At 37.8% G+C, this 22,424-nt stretch overlaps 1 protein-coding gene across 3 annotated transcripts in view; it reads right to left on the reverse strand.

Moving 5' to 3' along the window:
* The window catches only part of LOC129871764 (uncharacterized), a 33,562-nt gene that overhangs the window by 5,519 nt on the left and 5,619 nt on the right, over positions 1–22,424 (reverse strand). For 2 of the 3 annotated variants that reach the window (XM_055946749.1, XM_055946748.1), the window contains exons 5-7: positions 21,640–21,753; positions 19,621–19,775; positions 8,367–8,476 (exon numbers count right to left, since the gene is read on the reverse strand). In XM_055946749.1, the coding sequence (XP_055802724.1) occupies positions 8,425–8,476; positions 19,621–19,775; positions 21,640–21,753 (321 nt within the window). In that variant the 3' untranslated portion in view covers positions 8,367–8,424. Of the gene's footprint in view, positions 1–8,113; positions 8,250–8,366; positions 8,477–19,620; positions 19,776–21,639; positions 21,754–22,424 lie in introns of those variants that run through there. The other variant, XM_055946750.1, reaches the window with a different exon arrangement.

Raw genomic sequence — 22,424 nt, forward strand, 5'->3', positions numbered from 1 at the left:
TTGTGGTCTTAAACATGTCATGTAGAAAGTTGAAATTAAAGAGTTTCCAAAAAAAAAGGGAAGAGGCATTCTTTTTAAAAGGACTAAAAAGGAAAGTAGGACAAACAAATTGAATCAGAGGAAGTACTTGGTTTGTCTGACTTGTCCATTTTAGAATGCGAGTCATGTCAACCTAATAAGTATATTCTCTCCCATTTCCCTCAATGACCTGTAATCGGGTGGAGTCACCTTTCAGTTTTTTTTTTTTAAACCGGAAATTGTGTATATATTTCATAAGGAACAAATCATACATGGTTTTATTGAAACCATATTTACAAGAGTAGTTCGAAAATCTATGGTCCTATTCTATATAATGAGTCAAAACATCATCAATAATAGAAACAGAATCATTTGAAAATACCTAATTACACAAAAAACACAGAATCAAGATATAATTCAACTTGATCTGTTGCATACTATTCTCAACATTCTCAAAACATCTAGAGTTCTCTCCTTCCAAATTGTCCACCAAATGCAAGCAGGGATAATTCTCCATCTACTTCTGTTCTTAGCCTGCAGTCCTACTTCTTCCAACTCTGGAGTGCCTCTGTAATCTTTCCAAGCCTAGACCATGAAATGCCCTTGATTAAAAGTAATCTCCATAGTTGTCTTGTAATCTTGCAATGTATAAATAGATGGTTAATTGTCTCTGTTTTTTAACCACAGAAGAAACATTTGGAACACAATGGTATCTCCCTCCCCATCAGATTGTCATCTGTAAGAACTGCCTCCTTAGACAGAAGTCAAATGGTCCGTCCTCCTGTAAGCTTTATTTACCTTGAAAGAGCCATTACCACTGCCCTGCCACCCTAGTTCTTCATCACCTTCTTGAAGTCCATTGAACTTCAAGAAGGTGAAAACTTCAGCCACTCTTTGTATTTCTCAATCATTGAGCTGTCTTCTAAAAGCAAAGCTCCACCCTTCAGGTGTCCACAATCTGCTATAGTTCTTTGTTGGTGTAGCACTAGAATATGTATGTCTGGAAAGAGCATTTCAAGGTTGCTTGTCTCATGACAATCCCCACATTATGGGATTATACTGGGTTTGTTGTTGTTGTTGTCTCATGACAATCATCCTTCCAAAAGTCAGTCTTTTCCCCATTCTTCACTTCGATCTTGGTATTGCTCTTGAAATCATTCCAAAGAACTCTAATGGATCTCTATAAGTTGTAGAAACGTCCTTGGTCATCCACTTATCTTCCTCCTCATATTTAGCTTCAAATAATTTCCCCCCACAAAGTTACTTTCATTTGTATACTTCCATAACCATTTCATTCCAAGTGCCTTTAGAACTAAATTGATGAGTGTCACTCAACCTCCCAGTGACACTCATTTGTATACTTCCATAACCATTTCATTCTAAGTTCCTTTTAGAACTAAATTGATGAGTGTCACTCAACCTCCCAGTGACAAATACTGACTCTTTTATCTGATCAATTTATTTTCACATTTCTCAATCATATTATTCCTAATTTCAGATGATTTAGACTTAGCTCCCAGAGGCATTCCAAGGTATATGGTTGGTAGGGAACCAACTTCACTACCTAATATTGCATTCAAAACCTCCATATTTGTAACACCATTGATGGGATACAAAAAGCTTTTCCTCCAATTTATGTATAATCTAGATATCCATTCAAAAAGAACTAGAAATACCCTCAGAAATTTAAGTTGTTCTTCAGCATCACAAAAAATAAGTGTAGCATCTGCATACTGAAAATGAATCACCTATAGACTTTCCTTCCAGTTCTATCCACATCAAAATCGTTTAGGTAACCATTTGTATTTGTTGTTTTAACCATGTAAATGAGACCTTCAATAGCTACTAAGAATTGAAAAGGTGACAGAATCACCTTGTCTAAGACCCGTTGGTGATCTAAAGAACCTTTTTGGTGCACCATTAATTAGCACTGAGAAACTTACTGTTGAGATGCAATTTTTGATACAATGTATCCTTTTCTTCCCAAAGCCCATCCTCTCTAATAAGCTCAGTAGATTCCCCATTCAACATGGTCATGTGTTTTCTCAATGTCTAGCTTGCAAGGAATTCCAAGTTTCTTCTGTTTTAGTCTGGAACCACCACATCATTAGCTACTAAGACAGCATCCATGATTTGTCTTCCTTTAATAAAATCATTTGTTGAGAATCAACAAGCTTTGCCATCACCCCTTTCAATCTCTCTGTTAGTGCTTTGGAAAATAGCTTGTAAATGTTGCCTATCAAACTAATAGGAATAAAAATCCCTTAGCTCATTAGCACCTTTTTTTCTTTGGTATAAGAGCTATGAATGTGGCATTGGAACTTCTTTAAAACATTTCTTGGTAATGGAAATTTTGAAAGACATTCATGATATCTTGCTTCACCACCTCCCAACATTTGATGAAGAAACCCATGGCGAAACCATCTGGCCCAGAGTCACCTTTCTCTTTACTTCATTCAGATATTTGGGGTCTTAATCGGTTCAGTTCTACCATGGGATGTTGTTACTTCGTTAGTTTCATTGATGATTATTCTGTGTGCATTGTGCACTTGGATATTCTTGACAAAAAATCAATCTGAGTTGTTATCTATATTCCAAACCTTCCACGTTGAAATCCAAAATCAATTTGGGGTCTCTATCCGCACGTTTTCTAGAGATAATGCCCCAGAGTGTTCGTCTTCTTCATTGCAGCAGTTCATGAATTCTCATGGGATCATTCATCAAACATCTTGTCCTTACACATCTTAACAAAATTGGGTAGTTGGAAGAAAGAATAGGCATCTCATTGACTGCTCGTACCCTACTCATACAATCTAATGTCTCATTTTAAGGGCGATGCAATTCTAAGTTTCTCACATCCTATTATCTAGTTAATCATATGTCATCCTCAACTATTCAGAATCAAGTTCCATGCTCTGTTTTATTTCCCCAGTAACCTTTGTTCTGTCTCCCACCTCATGCCTTTGGGAATACGTGTTTTGTTCATAACTTACTACAAGGAAAGATAAGAAAGCTCCTCGTGCTCTTAGATGTGTATTTTTAGGTTACTCAAGACCACACAGAGGATATTGATGTTATTTACCTAACCTCCTGTGGTGCTTTATGTCTACTGATGCTACCTTCTTTAGAACTCAACCATTCTTCAGGTGATCACTTAGACATTTCTAAGGTGTTATCAGTCCATCTTTCATAAATTCAGTCACTATCTCAGGGGTTGATCAAAATCGTTATCGATAACCCAACCGTAAATAGGTTTATTGGTATTGAGTTATTGATTTAAAGATTGGGGAATGGTTTGAAATTTCGTAACTAATGGCTTAATGGTAAGGGGTAAGGTTTACTCATTTTCCATATTGGTTTAGTCGTTAACCCAATAAAAATTATTAAATTTACATTTATACCCCCATACAGTTGATAGTGCTTCCATTTCATGGTCAACAGTATATGATTGTTAGGAAAATAAGCTATTGCACTTTTATGTGTTCTCCCATTTTGTTATTTTTTATAAGCTTACTGTCATGAAATGAAAGCACTGAAATGGAAGCACCTGATATATCCATGTTGTATAAAAGCTTAATTTGTATAAGAGTATCCTTTTTGTATAAGTGCAGTACCTATAATACGTTACTGACCATGAAATGGAAGAACTTCACTGTTTACCTAACAATCATGTACTCATTTAAGGCTATAAGTACATAAGTATATCTTGTTGTTGTTTTTTTACTGCCAATATACATTGGGTTAGAATAGGAATAGATATATACAATACTACTTAGAATAGGAATAGGAATAGGAATAGAAATAGTAAATAGTATCCTACTTGGTAAAGGATTGTATTGTAGTGTCTATAAATAGGATCTCTGTGTAATAATGTAGATACACAATCCAATAATATTTTCCTCCTATATTTCTCACATAGCTCACATGGTATCAGAGCCTCTACGATCTTGGTAGAGAATCAAAGAGCTTCCACTGCCCAATGGTTATGTTAAAAAAAGTGGAGTCAATGATATATGTATGAATCTTATATTCAAAGGAAGAAAAACTTAGTCAGACAGGTCACTGTGCATCAATTTCCAGTGACTTTCTAGGATTGTTTTGTGTCAACCCATATCCGTCAGTGTTTGTGTAGCATCGCGCCATCTTTCCAGTGACTACTTTTTCATATTTAATTTGTGTAGCATCGCGCCATCTTTCCAGTGACTACTTTTTCATATTTAATTTGTGTAGCACGGTGCCATCTTTCTTGTGACTACTTTCTTATTTGTGTAGAGTCGTGTCATCATTCCAACCATACCCATGTGATCTCTTTTTCGGATCGTGCCATCAATCCGACCCTACACATATAACTTATATTTTCCAATAGAGTCATGTCATCATTCCGACCCTACCCATATAATTTATTTCTCAAATTGTGACCACTTTCGGCCATCAAATCTAATACTCTGAGGCATGAGTATGTTCTGACCAGTTTTTGATGCGACTTTCTTGTTTAATGTCAACTCGTCTATTAATTCCAAGACGATCCATATATTTTAAACCAGATTTTGAGCACTTTCTGGCGACATCTACATTGTGAAGAAGTTTACATGGAGCAACCACCTAATTTGGTTGCTCAGGGCGAGTTTGGTAGCCTTGTATGTCGATTGTGTAAGTCACTCTATGGTTTGAAGCAATCTTCTAAAGCTTGATTTGGGAAGTTCAATACTACAATTCATGAATTTATTACTCTGTATTTTATCGATATTATGCATCAAATCCAATATTTCATGTGAAGACCAAGCACATTGAGATTGACTGCATTATGCATCAAATCTAGTATTTCATAAAAAAAAACTGAGCACATTGAGATTGGCTGTCAGTTTTGTGAAGTCGAGTGATCAACTTGCAGATATTTCAGCAAGCTCCTCATTGATCCTCGTATTAATTACATTTGTGACAAGCTAAGTACATATGACTTGTATGCACTAGCTTGAGGGGGAGTGTTTGAATATGCATAGATATATACAATCCCACTTAAAATATGAATAGGAATATGAATAATAATAGAAATAGTAAATAATATCCTACTTGATAAAGGATTGTATTGTAGAGTCTATAAATATGATCTCTGTGTAATAATGTAGATACACAATTCAATAATATTTTTCTCCTATATTTCTCACATCTTGTTTATTACACGATAAAAACCGACCCGTAACCTCATGTTAAACCAATCGACATCTTATTGGTTAGGTTAGCAGATTAGTATATTTAAATACTAATAAGCTGAATCATTAAGTACAAATATCCAACTAAACTGCCAATAAGCACTCCAACTATCTCCCTCTTCCTCTCCAATGCCATCACCTACGGCTCCATTTCATCCTTATACAATTCCTCCACTCTTGACTTATCATCTGATTAACACTTGTATTGAATACTTCCCCTATTGCAGACTCGTCTCATCCTAGTCCACCAATAACACTCTAAAAAGGTATTTGCTCCACTCGTACTCCCAATCCCCATTATACTTGTTTAAGTTATCATCATTTATCATCATACAATTATGTCTTTGCATCATCTTTGTCCTCTACCTTTATTCCTAAGTCCACAGGTAATGCTCTATCTCGCATTGGGTGGCGACAAGCTATGTTCGAAGAGATGATTGTTTTACATGCTAGAGGTACTTGGGAGCATGTTCCTCTACATTAAGAATGTTTTTCCACAGGTAAAGATCCATCTCGCATTGGGTGGCTACAGGCTATGTACGAAGAGATGACTGTTTTACATGCTAGTGGTACTTGGGAGTCTGTTCCTCTACATTAAGAATGTTTTTCCACAGGTGAAACTCCATATCACATTGGATGGTGACAGGCTATGTTCGAAGATGACTGTTTTACATGCTGGTGGTACTTGGGAGCCTGTTCCTCTACATTAAGAATGTTTCTCTACAAGGTGATCTTGAGGATAAAGAATCCATAGAGCAATCACCTTGTTTGTTACTCGAGGGAGTCTAGTGGTCGTGTATACCGGTCCCTATATGGTTTGGAACAATCTCCTCGAGCATGGCTTGGTAAGTTTAGCACAATCATTCAATAGTTTGGTATGACTCGCAATGAGGCTGATCATTTTATATTCTATTGACATATTAATCATAATTTGTGTATTTATTTTGTTTGTGTTGATGATAGAGTAATAAATGCCACAATAAAGATGGTATGATCAAATTAAAGCATTTTTTTTCAGCATTTCCAAACAAACGACCTAGGCATATTGAAGTATTTTCTAGGCATTGAGGTCACGCAGTCCAAATCAGGAATTGCTTATCTCACAGCGTAAGTATGCCCTACATGCTCTAGAGAGATAGGTATTATAGGTTGTAGACCCATTGACACCTCCTATAGGCTCGAATATTAAACTTCTACCACAACTAATTGGTAAGTTGAACTATCTCACAATAACTCGACTGGCATTGCCTTTCTTGTGAGTATTGTACTATCCATGTGACAGTCATTGGGATGCGATTGATCGCATTCTTCGATACATAAAATGAGCTTCAAGCAAAGGATAATTTTTTTTAGGAATGAGATGGTCATGAGCAAATTGTTGGATTCACAAACATTGACTGGGCAGGGTCACTTTCTAATAAGCGTTCTACATATGGATATTGTGTTCTGGTAAGAGGTAATCTGGTGTATTGAAAAAGCAAGAATTGCTCATCTAATGCAGAAGCTAAATACAAAGATATGGTTATGGCAACTTGCGAACTAATTTGGATCATAGAATTGAAGTTTGGAGAAATTAGTCAGATGGAACTTAACTTGTGTACGATAACCAAGTTGCTCTTCATATTGCATCAAATCTAGTGTTTCATGAGAGAACGAAACCACATTGAAATCGATTGTCAGTTCATGATAGGAAAAAAAAATACTCTCAGGGCATTGTTATAAAATTCTTGAAGTCAAATGACCATCTCGCAGATATTTTCACCAAGTCCATCACTAGTTCTCGTATCAGCTACATTTGTAATAAGCTCGGTATATATGACTTGTATGCACATTCTAGGATCCTATAAAATGGTTTAACTTGATTTAGTAGAGGTAGAATGGTATCTTGTCATTTGTCGATTTAGGGTGGTCGTAGGTCTAGGTGTGCCATTAGAGTTGCGGTGTTTTGTTTTGTTTTGATTACCATATTACATTTTTATCGTTATTGTCCTTCTCTTGTAAAACTTGCATCGTTTTTTTTATCAATATGCTCTCTCTATCTCTCCCTGTATATATGTGTCTTTATTTATTTTACTTATGTATTTATTTACTTATTTATTTTTACTTATACCTGGGAATGTGTCTTTTGAGTGGAGGGTCTTTCGAAAATAGTCTCTCTATCTCTGTGAGGTAGTGGTAAGGTCTGCGTACACCCTACCCTACCCAGACCACACTTGTGGGATCCCACTGGGTATGTTGTTGTTGTTGTTGTTGATTTACTCCAATAATTATGTACTTTTTATTCTCTTTCCTTTTTTAAAATATGTATACTTGGTAATAAACCTCAATGGCTTGAAGGAATAATCAGGTTGACTTCTTTTTACAACTCTCTTCTTTTTCATGCATTTGACCAGCTTCAATATAATATAATACTTCATCTATACGCTTTCCAAGAATCAAAAAAAGGCAATTTCTGCACATTCTAAGATGCAGTGCTCTTACTTTTTAATTTTCCAAACATCTAAAAAAAATCAAAAGTTCATTTCATCATATTTCATACTTCAATATGATGAATTTGACTTCAGTAAAAAAATATTTTTAACTTAGCTTAGTGCAGGGTAGATTAATAGGGCAAAATAATGACAGAAGCTAAATCTTTTAGCTTAATAGGGCACCCAAAATGATGAAGTATACATGAGGAAAGAAAACATTATTCTACCCACCACAAATAAGCAGCAACAAAAAGTATCACAAGCATGATAAGATTGATGCAGCTGAAACGAGCGACTCTTTGATGTATAGATGATAATATCATTACTTAATACAGCAGGTTAAATAAATTAACTATGAAAAACAAACTACATATATAATTAGGTGGAGACCATACATCTGTTAGGTCGAGAAGATACAGTGATCCACAATAACGTCTATCACATGCTCATAGAATTGGGTTATTAGAGGTTTCCCATCTTTGCCACACTGATAGATTTCCTTGGATTTAATGCATGCATACCCACCTTTCTCTGGCCCACACAACCAGCACTAATAAAGGATGGAGCGGGAGGGAATCAAAACATGCAATCAAGAGACCCGATATTTTCCATTATTAACAAAGAACGATAGCTAAAACTCAAAAAAGATGGGCCACATCTCACTTACCTGACAAAAACCACGAGCCAATAGCAGTTGCAATAGAAAGATAATTATGAGCTGACCCCTATAAACAAGAGACATCACGAAATAGCCCTTTCGATTCATCATAAATCCATCTGCATAAAAAGTTGACAAAGTCATAGGCATTTCAAATAAGAGATCAGAAACTAGGGGATCTCGAACATGCCACTGCATATAGATTGATCAGCATCTTATTAATTTATTTAAATAACTGCTGCATATAATCAGTTCTTTATTAAAAAATCTGAAGCTTTTCATTTCTTTCGATATGCTAAATCCCACCCAGCAAACCTTCTGCCCAGAAGTCAACAGTGACCCTTTTTACACTTTGCACTCTTAGTGACTCGAACTCCCAACCTTGTGGTTGAAAGTGGAGTGTTACTGCCACTAGAGCAACCTCATTTATGAAGTATACTTTTATCTACAAAGTTGATTCCAGCAATCTAATGGTTTGCTATCGCATCAGCCTTGATCAGCTTCGAACATTCAATTAATATCTAACCACCAATTAATGAAACAATGAATCAATTAATATTTAACCACCAAAAAAAGGGAATTAGGTAATTATTTAATTATTACACAGCTTATGATTTAATTATTTCACTAAATTTCTTGGGTAGTCTCCTAAATTAACTGAATCAGTTATTGTAACCCTAAATTGTGCCAACTTTTCATTATAACCATTTTTGACAAAAAAATCGATTATTAAACAGAGAGGAAAAGGCCTCCTCTCAAGTCGGGTGGCATAACCAAAAAAGAGTCATACGTAAACTTATTAACTATTGACTATTAATTAATAATTAATTATCTGTTTGTATTTACACCCAACGCGCTCTCTCTCTCTCCTCTCACACCCAACGCTCTGCTTTCACGATCTCCTCTCAAAAGCCAACGCCGGCAAACTAGTACTCCAGCGACCTAGCCCCATCGGCGGCAGATAAGGGATCTCTCTTTCCCTCTCTCCTCTCCTCCCTCACCCTCTTGCTCTCTCTCTCTCTTTCCCCCTCGCCTCTCCCCTCCCGCTTTCTCATCTTCTCCGGCAAGATCCACCCACCGACGCTACCATTCTTGGCCGGAAAGAGTGTCCTGACCGGAAAATCTCTCTGATAAAGGCCAGATCTGACAGTAACAGAACCTTACAACCCACGGTGAGTTTCAGCGAACGCCGACGACGACAAAAGAAACCAGGTTACTCATTTTCTTCAAGATTTGCTGCGCAAAACAGGTTCCGTCTCAACTCATGTTATATTTTCTTTCGACACACCCTACTTTTGAACCTTTCTCTTTCTGTTGTGCTCTTTTATTCGACCATATTTGTCTGCATTTTTCATTGACTACCTTTGTTCATTTTGTTTTTTGAACTTGGTAACTTTGTATTATATCACAACAGTACATGGGTAGTACTAAACCTTACATACAGATGAACTCCAAATTCCACTGTTCATTCTTTACATTCTTCTTTGCTCTTCTCCTGATTTATAGTATAGTTGTAGATACTGCTTGCTATCTTGCCCATCAACTAGTTAAAGACTTTAGGCTTGATTTAGTTGTTTAGTAGATTCCTGTTTAGTTTACGTCTTTAGTGGCTTTGGTGAACGATGTTCGATTAGAGTCATGTCTTTGATCAGGCCGAGGGGCGAGAGTGGAAAGCGGTTAAGAGTTCTCCTAGGCTGAGAATAGAGTCTTGGAACATAGGGTCTTTGACGGGAAATCCATAGAGCCAGTGAAGATTCTCAATAAAAGGAATATTAATATTGCTTGTGTACAGGAGACCAAATGGGTAGGTACCAAGGCTTGGGATGTAGACGGGTTTAAGTTGTGGTACTCCGGAGGCTCGAGAAATAGGAATGGAGTAGGTATTTTAGTTGATGGAGATCCTAGGGCGCAAGTGGTGGAGGTTGGGAGGATCAATGACGGGATGATAATGATTAAGCTAGTCGTTAGAGGGCTTACATTGAACATTATTAGTGCTTATGCGCCACAAGTAGGCTTGGACGAGGAGGTCAAAAGCACTTTTGGGGGGATTTGGACGACATGGTGAGGGGCATACCATGCACCAGAAGATACTCATTGGCGGAGATTTTAATGGCCACATCAGGAAACGTCTAGTGGTTTCAATGATGTACATGGAGGCTTTGGTTTCATGGTTAGTAACGAAGGTGGAGCCTCACTCTTAGTCTTTGCTAGAGCTTTTGAGTTGGTGATAGCTAACTCGTGTTTTTCGAAGAAGGAAAACCACTTGCTTACATTTCGTAGCACGGTGACCAAAACTCAAATAGATTACTTACTCTTTAGGAAAGGTAACAAAGGCCTTTGTAAGAATTGCAAGGTTATCCCGAGTGAGAATCTTACTACCCAACATAAGCTTTTGGTGATGGACTTAGAAATTAAGAGAGAGAGAGAGAGAGAGAGAGAGAGAGAGAGAAGAAGAAGAAGTCTTTGTATGACTAGCCGAGGATTAAATGAGGTGGCTTGACCCCTGCATATCTCAGGAGATGGGGAGAAGTTGATGGCGATAGAGGCTTGGAGGAGTAATGGGGATGCACACAGCATGTAGAGTAATGTGGAGTAGAACAGCTAGCTGCATTAGGAAAGCAGTTAGAGCGGTACTGGGGTTTTGAGGGGTAACTTTGGTGGTCATCAAGGGGATTGATGGTAGAATAGAGAAGACCAAGGTAAAGTGGAAGCAAAGAAGGTTGCCTATACAAAGTTGGTGGAGTCCAAGGACGAGGAGAAGCAGATGACTAAGGAAAAGTATAAGACGACTACGAAGGAGGCTAAGTTAGCGATTACGACGGGAAAGACCTGTGTTGCTTGAATTCTCCAAAAATGTTGCCGCACTCGTGTCAGATTCTCCAAAAATGCACTACTTTTGGAGAATTCCACACACACCCATCGACATATATAAAAAGTCCGAGAAACATAGGGAAAGACGACAATCTTCGAACGCATGTATGTTGAACTAGGGGACAAAGGTGGATATAAAAAATTATATAGGCTCACGAAGGCAAGAGAGAGGAAAGACGGAGACCTGAATCAAGTGAAGTGCATCAAGGATAAGGACGGTAAGATGTTGGTGGAAGATGCACTTATTAGACGAAGGTGGCAAAGCTTACTTACATAAACTCCTGAACGAAAAAGGGACAATGACATTCTACTAGGTGATTTGGAGCTTTCTGAGAGGCATCAGGATTTTGGGTTTTGTAGGTGTATTAAGGTTGAGTGCGCTATTTGTTGGATGAACATGTGAAGATTGACTACTTCAGATGAGATTTCAGCGGAATTTTGGAAGAGCACGGACATGGCAGGTATGGAGTGGTTAACTGGGTTGTTTAATATCATTTTTATGATAATAAAAATGCCCGAAGAATGGAGGCAGAGTACAATGGTTCCATTGTACAAGAAGTCAAGAACAAGGGTGATATCTAGAATTGTAACAACTATAGGGGTATCAAGTTGCTAAGTCACACTATGAATGGAAATAAGGGTGGGGAGGGGTGTGCCCATTTTCGAGAACCAGTTTGGAATCATGCTAGAGCAATCAACTACAAAAGTCATCTATCTTGCTAGGAGACTAGTGTAGAAATACAGGGAAAGAAAGAGGGACTTACATATAGTGTTCGTTGACCTTAAAAAAACTACGATATAGTTCCGAGGGAAGTCCTTCGAAGATGCTGAGAGGCCAGAGGGTACCAATGGCTTACATTAGTGCAATGAAGGACATGTATGATGGAGAAAGACTCGGGTTAGAATAGTGGGAAAAGGTTAAGGGCACTTCTCAGTTGAGATGGGTTCACACTAGGAATCAACTTTTAGCCCATTCTTATTTGCCTTGGTGATGGATGAATTGAAGTTGTGTATTTAAGATGTGGTGTCATGGTTTATGTTATTTGCAAATGACATAGTACTAACTGATGAGTAGGTTGGAGGTTTGGAGACAGGCCTTAGAGTTTGAAGGGTTCAAGTTGAGCATGACCAAAACGAAATATTTAGAGTGCAAATTTAGTGATGCAATGCCCGAGGCGAGCGTGATAGTGAAGCTTGATACTCAGACTATCCCCAAGAGAGATAGTTTCAAGTATCTTGGGTCTTTAATCCAAGGTAGTGGGGACATCGAAAATGATGTCACACATTGTATTAGTGTGACGTGGATGAAGTGGAGGCTTGGCTCTAAAGTCTTGTGTGATAAAAAGGTTCACTTAAACTTAAAGGAAAGTTCTAGAGAGTGGTGGTTAGAACGACTTTGTTGTACGAGGCGGAGTGATGGCCAGTCAAGAACTCTAATGTTCAGAAGATGCAAGTTGCAAAAATAAGAATACCGAGATGGATGTGTGGGCATACTAGAAGCGATAAGATCAGGAATAAGTTATGTGTTTTTTGGTTAAGTATATATGATAAAAGGACTTCAACATAGCTTATGTGTATAAATCCATAAATATTATTACCAAAATTTGTACATCTATTCAAGTAATTTTCTGTCTATTTTTCATGTAAGAGTTCTAAAAAATGTAAATTCTATTTTTTCTAATACATCTATTAGACGGATTACACTAGGTGTGTCGTTGTTGCTTAAGAATATATGTATCGACAATGGCATTTAGTCGAGTCATGAGTGATAAATTATATAACTTATGAACCACCATAGGATCGGAGGTAAGGTTTTATGCCCCCTCGTACTCTTTCTATTTTATTTATGTTAAGGCTTGGGGTGTGTGGCTCAACCCCTGACCGTCGCGAGGGATGAGATCCTTGGGTTAGGTCTGTTTGATAAACAAAAAGTGATAATTATAAATAAATCACATGGCATGTTTTGGACAAGCAGCGGAATAACATGAAATGTAGTTAAAATAATATATTGAGTGTGCTTATTGAATTTGATTTGAATTTTTTTAAAATTGACTGTAGTCACATCTAATTAAAATTTTTAATTTTAGTATAAAGAGAAAATTTGATATAGAGTGATAACATGGAAAAAACTTGAGTATTAATATAGTGTTTTTTCAAAGAACATTAATATAGATGGGAGCAAGTAAATCATTAGAAATAATTTATGTTGCATTAATTACAACAACATACCCTGTGTAATCCTACAAAAATGGGGTCTGGGGAGAGTGGTGCGTACACACTACACAACCTTGCCCCTACACCCCGCTCTAATACAATGTGTACCATCATCACCAATCTCTTCCTCTCTGGGAGATGACTTGTGTGTCAATCTCACTTACATATCTGCCACCTGAGTTAACCCACTGAACTTACCCTCCAAGTACCCAATCGTAGTCATACTCAACCTAATCCCTTTAGACTCCGAATATGTCTCCAAACCTCCAGCCTATCATTGACTCTGTCGCGTGTCTTGTCAATCAATATTATATCATCTGCAAATAGCGTACATCATGGCACCTCCCCTTAGATATGTGTCATCACCAAGACAAATAGAAATAGGCTAAGAGTTGATCCTTGGTGCAACCCTAGCACGATTGGGAAGTGCTCCGAGTCTCTTACCAATGTCCTCACTCGGGTCTTGGCTCTCGCATACATGTCTTTAATAGCCCTAATATAAGTTATAGGTACGCCTCTAGAGTCCAAACATCTTCATAGATTCCTCATAGGGACTTTGTCGTATGTTTTTTTCTAGGTCAATTATGTTACACTAATTGACTATAAAATTAGATTCCCAAGTCTCCTATATTTTTAGCTTAATAGTCAATTAAAGAATCACTTTAACAACCTTCAATTTATTTTCCATGTATAAGAATATTGGAAATTGTGTGGATGGCTATGACTATTGAATGCTCTCAGGCACTTCACCCAAGGCAACCCACTAAAGTCCCTTCTAGGTTTTAGAATTCCCTTTTTCAGTGCAATTCTTCCACTGAAATCCTCTCCTAAATTATTTCTTGTTCATTGACTTTCTTTTTGGTTGGTTTCGGATGGATAATAGAATTTATCTCCGTTCAGGAGGGAAATCATACGACATCACAAAATTGAAATCCAAAGCTGAAATATGGTACAACTGGGTGGAGAGTGCAAGATATCATATAAGAAGAATGAATGATATTAAGCAAGGGAACATTAGAATTGATTTGCAGGAGATTTGTGAAGCTTCAGGAATCAAAGGGAGGATTTCTCGATCCTAGAAAGGCAGAGATTATTCTTCAATCATATTTGTGTCATTGAAGTATAATCAATCAATATGGGAGATTTTTATCATTGATTTCAATTAAAGGCAAGGACAAAGCCGTCATTATTCTGTCAGAGAACTCATATAATGAAGGATGGGAGAAGCTAGCAATAAGAATAAATTCCTTCATTAATAGGAGTACAACATCATTAATGGATATTTTATGCGCCAACGAGGCAGACTCATTCGCAAACAAGGGGAAAGGGAGCTATTCCGAAATATTATATAAAAGTAAATGAACACAAAAGGAGCGAGAAGTAGCCGGAGAAGTGCTAAAAGTGCAAAAACTCATTTGGAGGCCAAGGATCTCTTGGGGAGATGTCTTGTTGGGAATTTTTCCGACATAGAAAATGCTCCAACCAGATATGAAGTCAGAAGCTAGGCTCAACAGACCTAGTAATGAGTGCCCGAAAACCAGGTGTACGACATGAATGGGTCTTTGTTCCTGTTCGAGTTCCATACAAGAAAGGCAACAGAACATGTTTTGATGGGAGAATGGCAAAGGAAAGGGAGCATAATAAATCTCCAGTGGTGGTCACCAAAGCAGGGACCTTTCCAAAGTCGCACAAATTCAAATGGTTTTGGATTTGTGTTCTAGGGATACCATTCCATCTATGGTCTCATCCAATAATGAAGACCCAACTCCCATTCAATCTTATGCGTCGGAATGCAGCAAGGAAGCATAAAGGAAAGCTGATTTATGGGTGCAACAAAATATTTGAGGCTAAGCAAAGAGTTTGGAGTAGCATTTGAAGGGTGTACAGAGGAAGCATTAGCACTACTGTTAAAAATTGATCAAAAAAGGGTAAAGAAGGAAAAAGAAAAAGTGGCTACTGCGGAAAGTTTGGTCAAGCAAGCTATCCCCAAGGAGCTGAGGAACCTTTGATGTTAATTTTAAAGACAAGGAACCAAGAATTGAATCAAGAAGCCGAGGGAGGAATATGCCCATCCAGTTAACAAAATGATAAAAATATTCTCATGGAATGTGAGGGGGCTAAACAGGGAGAACAAAATGGAACTAGTGAGGAGTAGAATTCAACAAGAAGGGGCTGACATTATTGTGTTAGTGGAAACAAAGTTAAATGGGGAAGTGGGGGATTACATACAACAATTGGTGGGGGTGGGGGGGGGGGGAAGTGATGTGGGATAAGAGATACTTGGAGGGAGAATTTGTGGAACAAGGCAATCAGAGTATTACCAGTAAGTTCTCGGGCATAAATCAGAATTTAACATGGTTTCTCACTGCTGTTTATGCTTCTTGTGACAGAAATCATAGAAGGGAAATTTGGGAGATGGGGGCCATGAGGAGTTTATGTGAAGGACCATCAGTAGTATGTGGTGACTTCAATACTACTAGGTTTCCCTCAGGAAAAACTTTTTGTATCATATTATCTGGGGCTATGTCAGATTTCTCTAGCTGCATAAATGGATTTGAGTTGATTGACCCTCCTTTATTTGGGGTGTTTTATACCTATAGAGGAGGGAAAACCAGAAAAATGCTTCTAGATAGACAGGTTCCTGTACTCTTCCCCCTGGGAGGAACTGTTCAATCAAATCATACAAAGCCAATTACCAAAACTGGGGTATGATCATAATACAATAGTTCTGACTTGTGGAGATGAGACATTTAGGAAGTCTGTCTTCAAATTTGAGAAATGGTGGCTAAATGTGGATGGCTTCAGAGACAAAGTGCATGACTCGCGGAATTCCTTCATTGTGGCAGGCAGACCAGATTATAAGCTAGCTACTAAATTGAGTCTCCTTAAAAAGAGACTCAAGGAGTGGAGCATGAAAAACAGGGGTAATTGGAGGGCTAGAAAAAATCAGATTATGGAGCAAATAAGCAGGTTGGAAGCTACTAAGGAACTCAGACCTCTAACAGAAGGTGAGCAGTTGATGAGGGCCAGTTTAGCAATAGATTATGAGGAAGTGGCAAAGAATGAAGAAATACACCCAGAGATCCAAAATTCAATCGATCAAGAGTAGTGATAAGAACACCAAGTTCTTTCATAGATTGGCTACAACTCACAAAAGGATTAATATCATTGATTCCCTGAAGATTAATGAAGTTATGATTACAAATCCTTTGGCAATCAAAAGCTTAATTGTTAATTTCTATCAAGATTTTGTATAAAGAACCTGAAGGATGGAAACCATCATTGAAATATTGGATGTTCAGACAATCACAGGAGATGAACAGGAAAGGTTATCAAGGAGCTTTGAAGAGGAGGAGGTCTGGACAGGGATTAAATTATGTGCTATTGACAAAGCACCTGGTCCAGATGGATATACTATGGCATTTTTTCATGCTTTCAAGGAACGAATTAAAGAGGATTTGATGTAGACCTTTCATAATTTCCAACCAAATGTTTGAGAAAAGTTTCAATGCCACCTTTGTAGCCTTGAGATCCCAAAGAAGACGGGAAAGTGAGTTGAGGGACTTCAGACCTATAAGTCTGATTACTGGGGCCTATAAAATTATTTCCAAGGTGCTGGCAGAGAGGCTAAGAAAGTGATCAGCAAGTTAGTTAATAAGCACCAAATGGCCTTCATCAAAGGAAGGCAGCTCACGGATGCTGCTCTTATAGCAAGTGAATGCATTGATACCAGAATCAGAGGTGGAGTGCCAGGGGTGATGTGCAAGTTAGATATTGAAAAAGCTTATGATCACCCGAATTGAGAGTTCCGGATCAACACCCTCAGGTAGATGGGCTTTGGATGGAGATGGTTAAGATGGATAACTTTCTGTATTAAAACCACTAGGTTCTCCGTTCTTGTTAATGGAGAACCAACTGGGGGTTTTCAGCAGAAAGAGGTTTAAGACAAGGGGACCCTCTGTCCCCTTTATAGTTCATTATTGCTATGGAGGGTTTAGATAGTCTTATGAGAGTTGCCTCTAGTAACAATTGGATAAGGGGTTTTGTATCAAAAACAGGGCAGAAGAGATTATGGAGCTAACTCATCTATTGTATGCTGATGATACAGTAGTTTTTGTGAAGCAAAACAGGTACAGATTTGTCATTTGAAGATGATCCTGTTTATCTTTGAAGCATGCTCAGGCCTTAAAGTAAACTGGAGGAAGAGTAGCGCTTTCCCAATCAAGGAAGTTGTGCAAATTGAGTCCCTTGCAAGCATTCTTAATTGTAAGGTGGAAGAGCTGCCACCGGTCTACCTTGGCATGCCCCTAAGAGTCCAAACATAAAGCAATTGAGATATGGGATGGCATCATTGAGAAGTGCGAGAAAAATTTAGCAATATGGAAGTCTCAATACCTATCTCTGGGAGAGAGAGTAACCTTGATTAACTCAGTGTTGGATTTCATGCCAACATATGTGATGTCATTGTTCCCAATCCCAGGGAAGGTGATAAAGGCATTGGACGGATTGAGAAGGAACTTTCTGTGGCAAGGAAACAAGATTGAGAAGGGATTTAATTTGGTGAAATGGGTGACAGTTCAGTAGAGCAGAAAGAATGGGGGATTAGGAATCAGAAACCTTAAGTTACAGAATAAGTGTTTGCTATCCAAATGGATATGGAGATATGTTCATGAGAATCAGGCTCTATGTAGAGAGATAATCCAACATAAATATGGGCAAGAAGATCACTGATGTACAAGTGAAGTGACCTCCACTTTTGGAGTTCGGGTGTGGAGAACCATCAGAAATTACTGGAGAGATATAAAATGTAACAGTAAGAATTCTGTAGGGGGGGGGGGGATAAGACAAAGTTCTGGACAGACAAATAGTGTAACCACGGGATCCTAAAAAACTTATTTCCTGGACTTTTTTCCATATGCTCAAATACTGAGTACAAAATAGAGGAGATGTTGACCACACAAGGTGGAACCTAGTTTTCAGAAGACTTCTTAATGATTGGGAAATTAATGAGGTGGTGGAGCTCTTGAAGCTGGTTGGAGGGTTCCCTGGTACCACTCTAGACCCAGATAGATTGATTTGGGCACACCAAGAGGATGGGAAATTCTCTGTTAACAGGTTGTATAAGTGAGGGGTGATAGGAAGGGCAGCCAGACCTTCAGGTTCATGGAAAACAGTCTGGAAGAATGTGGCTCCAACCAAGGTGAAGTGCTTCACATGGCAGGTAGTCAGAAGAGCTTGCCTGACTCATGAGGCTATGCAGAAGAGGGGTATCAACATTGCTTCAAGGTTTCTTTCTTTCCCTATGATCCACCATATGCATGCTGGAACTGATCTCCGCCACCTCTTCTGGCTTTTGCTGCCTCCCCTTTTAATCCAACAGCTTAGGAGGTCTGTTGTGTGTTCTGGCATGGTCCAGTTGATGTTGGCTATGCTGGTAAAAACGGCCCAAATTTGTGATGTCACCTTACAATGTAGAAAGGTGAGATCACAGGTTTGGGCCGATTTTACCAGCATAGCCAACATCAACTGGACCATGCCAGAACACACAGCATACCTCCTAAGCTGCTGGATTAAAAGGGGAGGCAGCAAAAGCAAGAAGAGGTGGCGGAGATCAGTTCCAGCATGCATATGGTGGATCATATGGAAAGAAAGAAACCATAGAATTTTTGAAGGGAAAGAAAGTACTATAGAAAAGATTAAATGGAAAGTAATTACTTCCTTAGGTTTTTGGTGTAAAGAACAGGATATAGATCGAGAGATCCAATTAGTGGATTTCATAGGAGAAATGTAAGTATTTCTAACTTGTTCCTTTATTGTAACATCTTTCTGGAGGTGGCCAGTATAGACCTTGATGCTGAGGAATACAAAAGTTACCAGTTTCAAAGAAAAAAAGAATATTAGAAATTGACTTATAAAGAAAAAACAAAACTGGCTACAGCAAAAAAGACAGTTTAAATATTAAAAAAATTAAACTTGATGTGATATTATAAAAAAGATATGAATACCAATATGCTACGATTAGCTTCTTTTTTATATCGACCGCACATCGTGCGGGTACTAATACTAGTCTAAGTTAAACCAAGAAGAAGAAGCAGCAATTGTATCAAGCAGATAGGCACTATTTAGAAATTGGTTCATTGCCAGAAGGATTAGTGCAAATGTGAAATGTTCAACTTACTTGCATAAGTAAAGAGGCCGTGATACATCATTAGACCCCTTTGCTAGGCGAGCTCTCCTCTCACTTTCCTCAGTAAACTTTCGTGGAGGATGTACTTCACACGGACCTTGTATCAAGCCAGCCATTACTATGCTACTATAAGTAGACAAATAAACCTGTAAAAGGACCAGCAGTGATACGTGAGATTCTACAGTGTGGAACGTCTATAATCTAATTGCATGCTAAATTTACATCGTAGCAGAATAGATAAAGAAGCAGGTTGGTAAGCCATATGCCATACATTTCCTGCAAGATCTTGTAGCTTTAATGAATTAATTGTAGTCGCATACGGTTCCTGTTATGATTCAATATCTTGTTCAAGTAGTTTAATATAAATAAGTTGAATGGATTCGTGTAGGACAAAAATGTCTCAAAGCATCACTAGAGATGCATTCAAGAACAAACAACCAAAAAAAGGGCCCTCTTTTGCCTTACAATTTATAAATAAATAAATAAATTTAAAAAAAGAACTCCTTGCTACAGAACAGCAGGGAACACTAGAATCTCTCAATCAGAGTACATGATCTAGAATAAATCTCAAAAAGTTAAATATAGTCTTTTAGGGGACTCTACACCTGAAAATGTTTAAAGCAGTTCCTTCCAAGTCCAATCATTTAAACATAAGAATTACTCAATCAGAGTATATACTATAAGATAAATCTCAATACTTTCATAATTGTCTTTTAGGAGGACTCTACACCTGACAATGTTCGGAATATTTTCCTTCCAAGTCTATTCATGCATGTGTCTGCCTCTAGGTTAATCAGTAAAAAGCAAAATTGAACAGGTAAACTGAGATTACATTAAAAATGCATCCAGTAGATGCTGGAAGATACAAGCTGCAGCAAAAAAAGAGCTAGCTGCTGAATAGTGAGACCTTCTAAATGCTTACTAAGGGATAACAATATTTAAAAAACAAACAAAATTATTTCACGGTAAGATAGTTACTCTAGTCGGCAGCGACAAATGTTTGTGAGATAGTATCTATATTATGGATCGGAGAAGAGTTTCCTTCGAAGCATCTGCTATTCCTTTCAAGCCAAAGGCACCAAAAAACAGAGGCTGGAACAATTTGCCAGATTTTTCCAATAGACTTGGTTGGTCAGTGTTTTGGTCAATCCATGCTTTATTTTATTGTGCTGAAACCTAGACAGCAAGTTTGGTTGACAAATGGTAGGAATTTTTTGAAAGTTGCTGGACAGCTTATCCTTCGAGCTGTCATCCCACTTGGTTGCTAAGTAATTTCCCCTGGTAAAGGCTTATGTTATTCCAAATTACTTGGGAGGAAGAATATATCAGATATTCTTATGCGCTTCCAGTCTGCCTCGCTCTGCTCCTCTCCCTCTTCTTGCCTTCTTAGTTCGAAGCAACTCTTAATTTCTGCACTTTTTATAGTTAAACCAGTCTAAAAACGTCACTATTTCCCTAGTTCATCATGTATCCCAAGTTCCATCAGCTTAAACCAAAATTAAACAACCCTTTTCTCCAAGGTGTTTTCCGAGCAGGATGAGGTTATGTAGGATATAATACCCTTTCAAATTAAACTGCATAAGAGAAATATGCATCGGATCGGGATTTTTACATAATGAATTATGCAGATAAATTTTTGTTCCTAAAATACACCTGGGCAAAACTTTTACAAAATTTCACCAGGTAAATTACACACCAAACTTTCAGAACACAAATTCAACAAGACAAAATATAAAATCAAAAATAAAGGGCAATATAGAGCCATAAGTGGGGAAGGAATCAGCAGAAACATGGTTTGATATGATGGCTTGAGATGATTTTAAATGGAAAAACATGGTCAGTGGGGATTCATGTAGCCGACCCCAATTTTTTCAGGACTAAGGCATAGTTGTTAAATTTATTCAAAATGCACGATGATGACAAGAAAAGACCATACAATCATGAATTTTCTATACCTAGTCCTAGCAAGTACACCAAAAGACAGAATGCAAAATATAATTAGTTGTCTACCTCATTATTGTTCTCCAAGCACGGGCGGCCTACAGACTGTGGTAATTCACGTGCAAAGTAACATTGATTGATAGTAACCCACTTTGTTCCCGCTTTTTTGTCCTCCCACATAGCCTGCAGGTAAGAAGTTGAGGCTTCTCCAGATGAATCATGTGGATACATATCAACAGTATGCCACGAACTCCCATGGGAATTATCGGTTATCCCAAATAAAAAGATGGCATGTGGCTTATATGCAATAATATTAGTAATACTAGAAGAAAATATTAAAATAACAGTTTTAAAAATTGTTTGACAATAGCAGTCGACCTTTCGGATGCCTTCTTCCTTACTTTTCTGAGAAGCTCTTTATGACAAATATCAGATCAATAAGGAAAAAAACATGAATAGTTAAATAAATTTGAATTTTTAAATGTTGTTAAAAAATTATAAAATAATATAATTAGTGGAATGGTGTCAATCACATTGAAACATCCCAAAATAGAAGAGTCACGATAATTGGAATGGAAAGAGTCAAAAATATCTTGAATTTGAGCAAGTGTAATACAAGGACTTGGAGGTGAAACATTTTAACTTGCAAGCAAATGCTAAACCTGCAAAAGTCAATGACATAGAGCTCCATGGGTGATATCAGAATGCAAAAGTGAACTTAGTTCACAAACAATTCAAAGAGATTATAATCCCAATAAATGCTAAAGTTGGTACAAGTAATGCTCAATATTTCGTTAAAAAACAATGTTATCGTTGATCTTGCACCAAGACAGTGGCAATAAGCTCAGTAGTTT

The sequence above is a fragment of the Solanum dulcamara genome, chromosome 10 (assembly GCF_947179165.1).
Source record: "Solanum dulcamara chromosome 10, daSolDulc1.2, whole genome shotgun sequence".
In the NCBI taxonomy this organism is placed as follows: domain Eukaryota; kingdom Viridiplantae; phylum Streptophyta; class Magnoliopsida; order Solanales; family Solanaceae; genus Solanum; species Solanum dulcamara.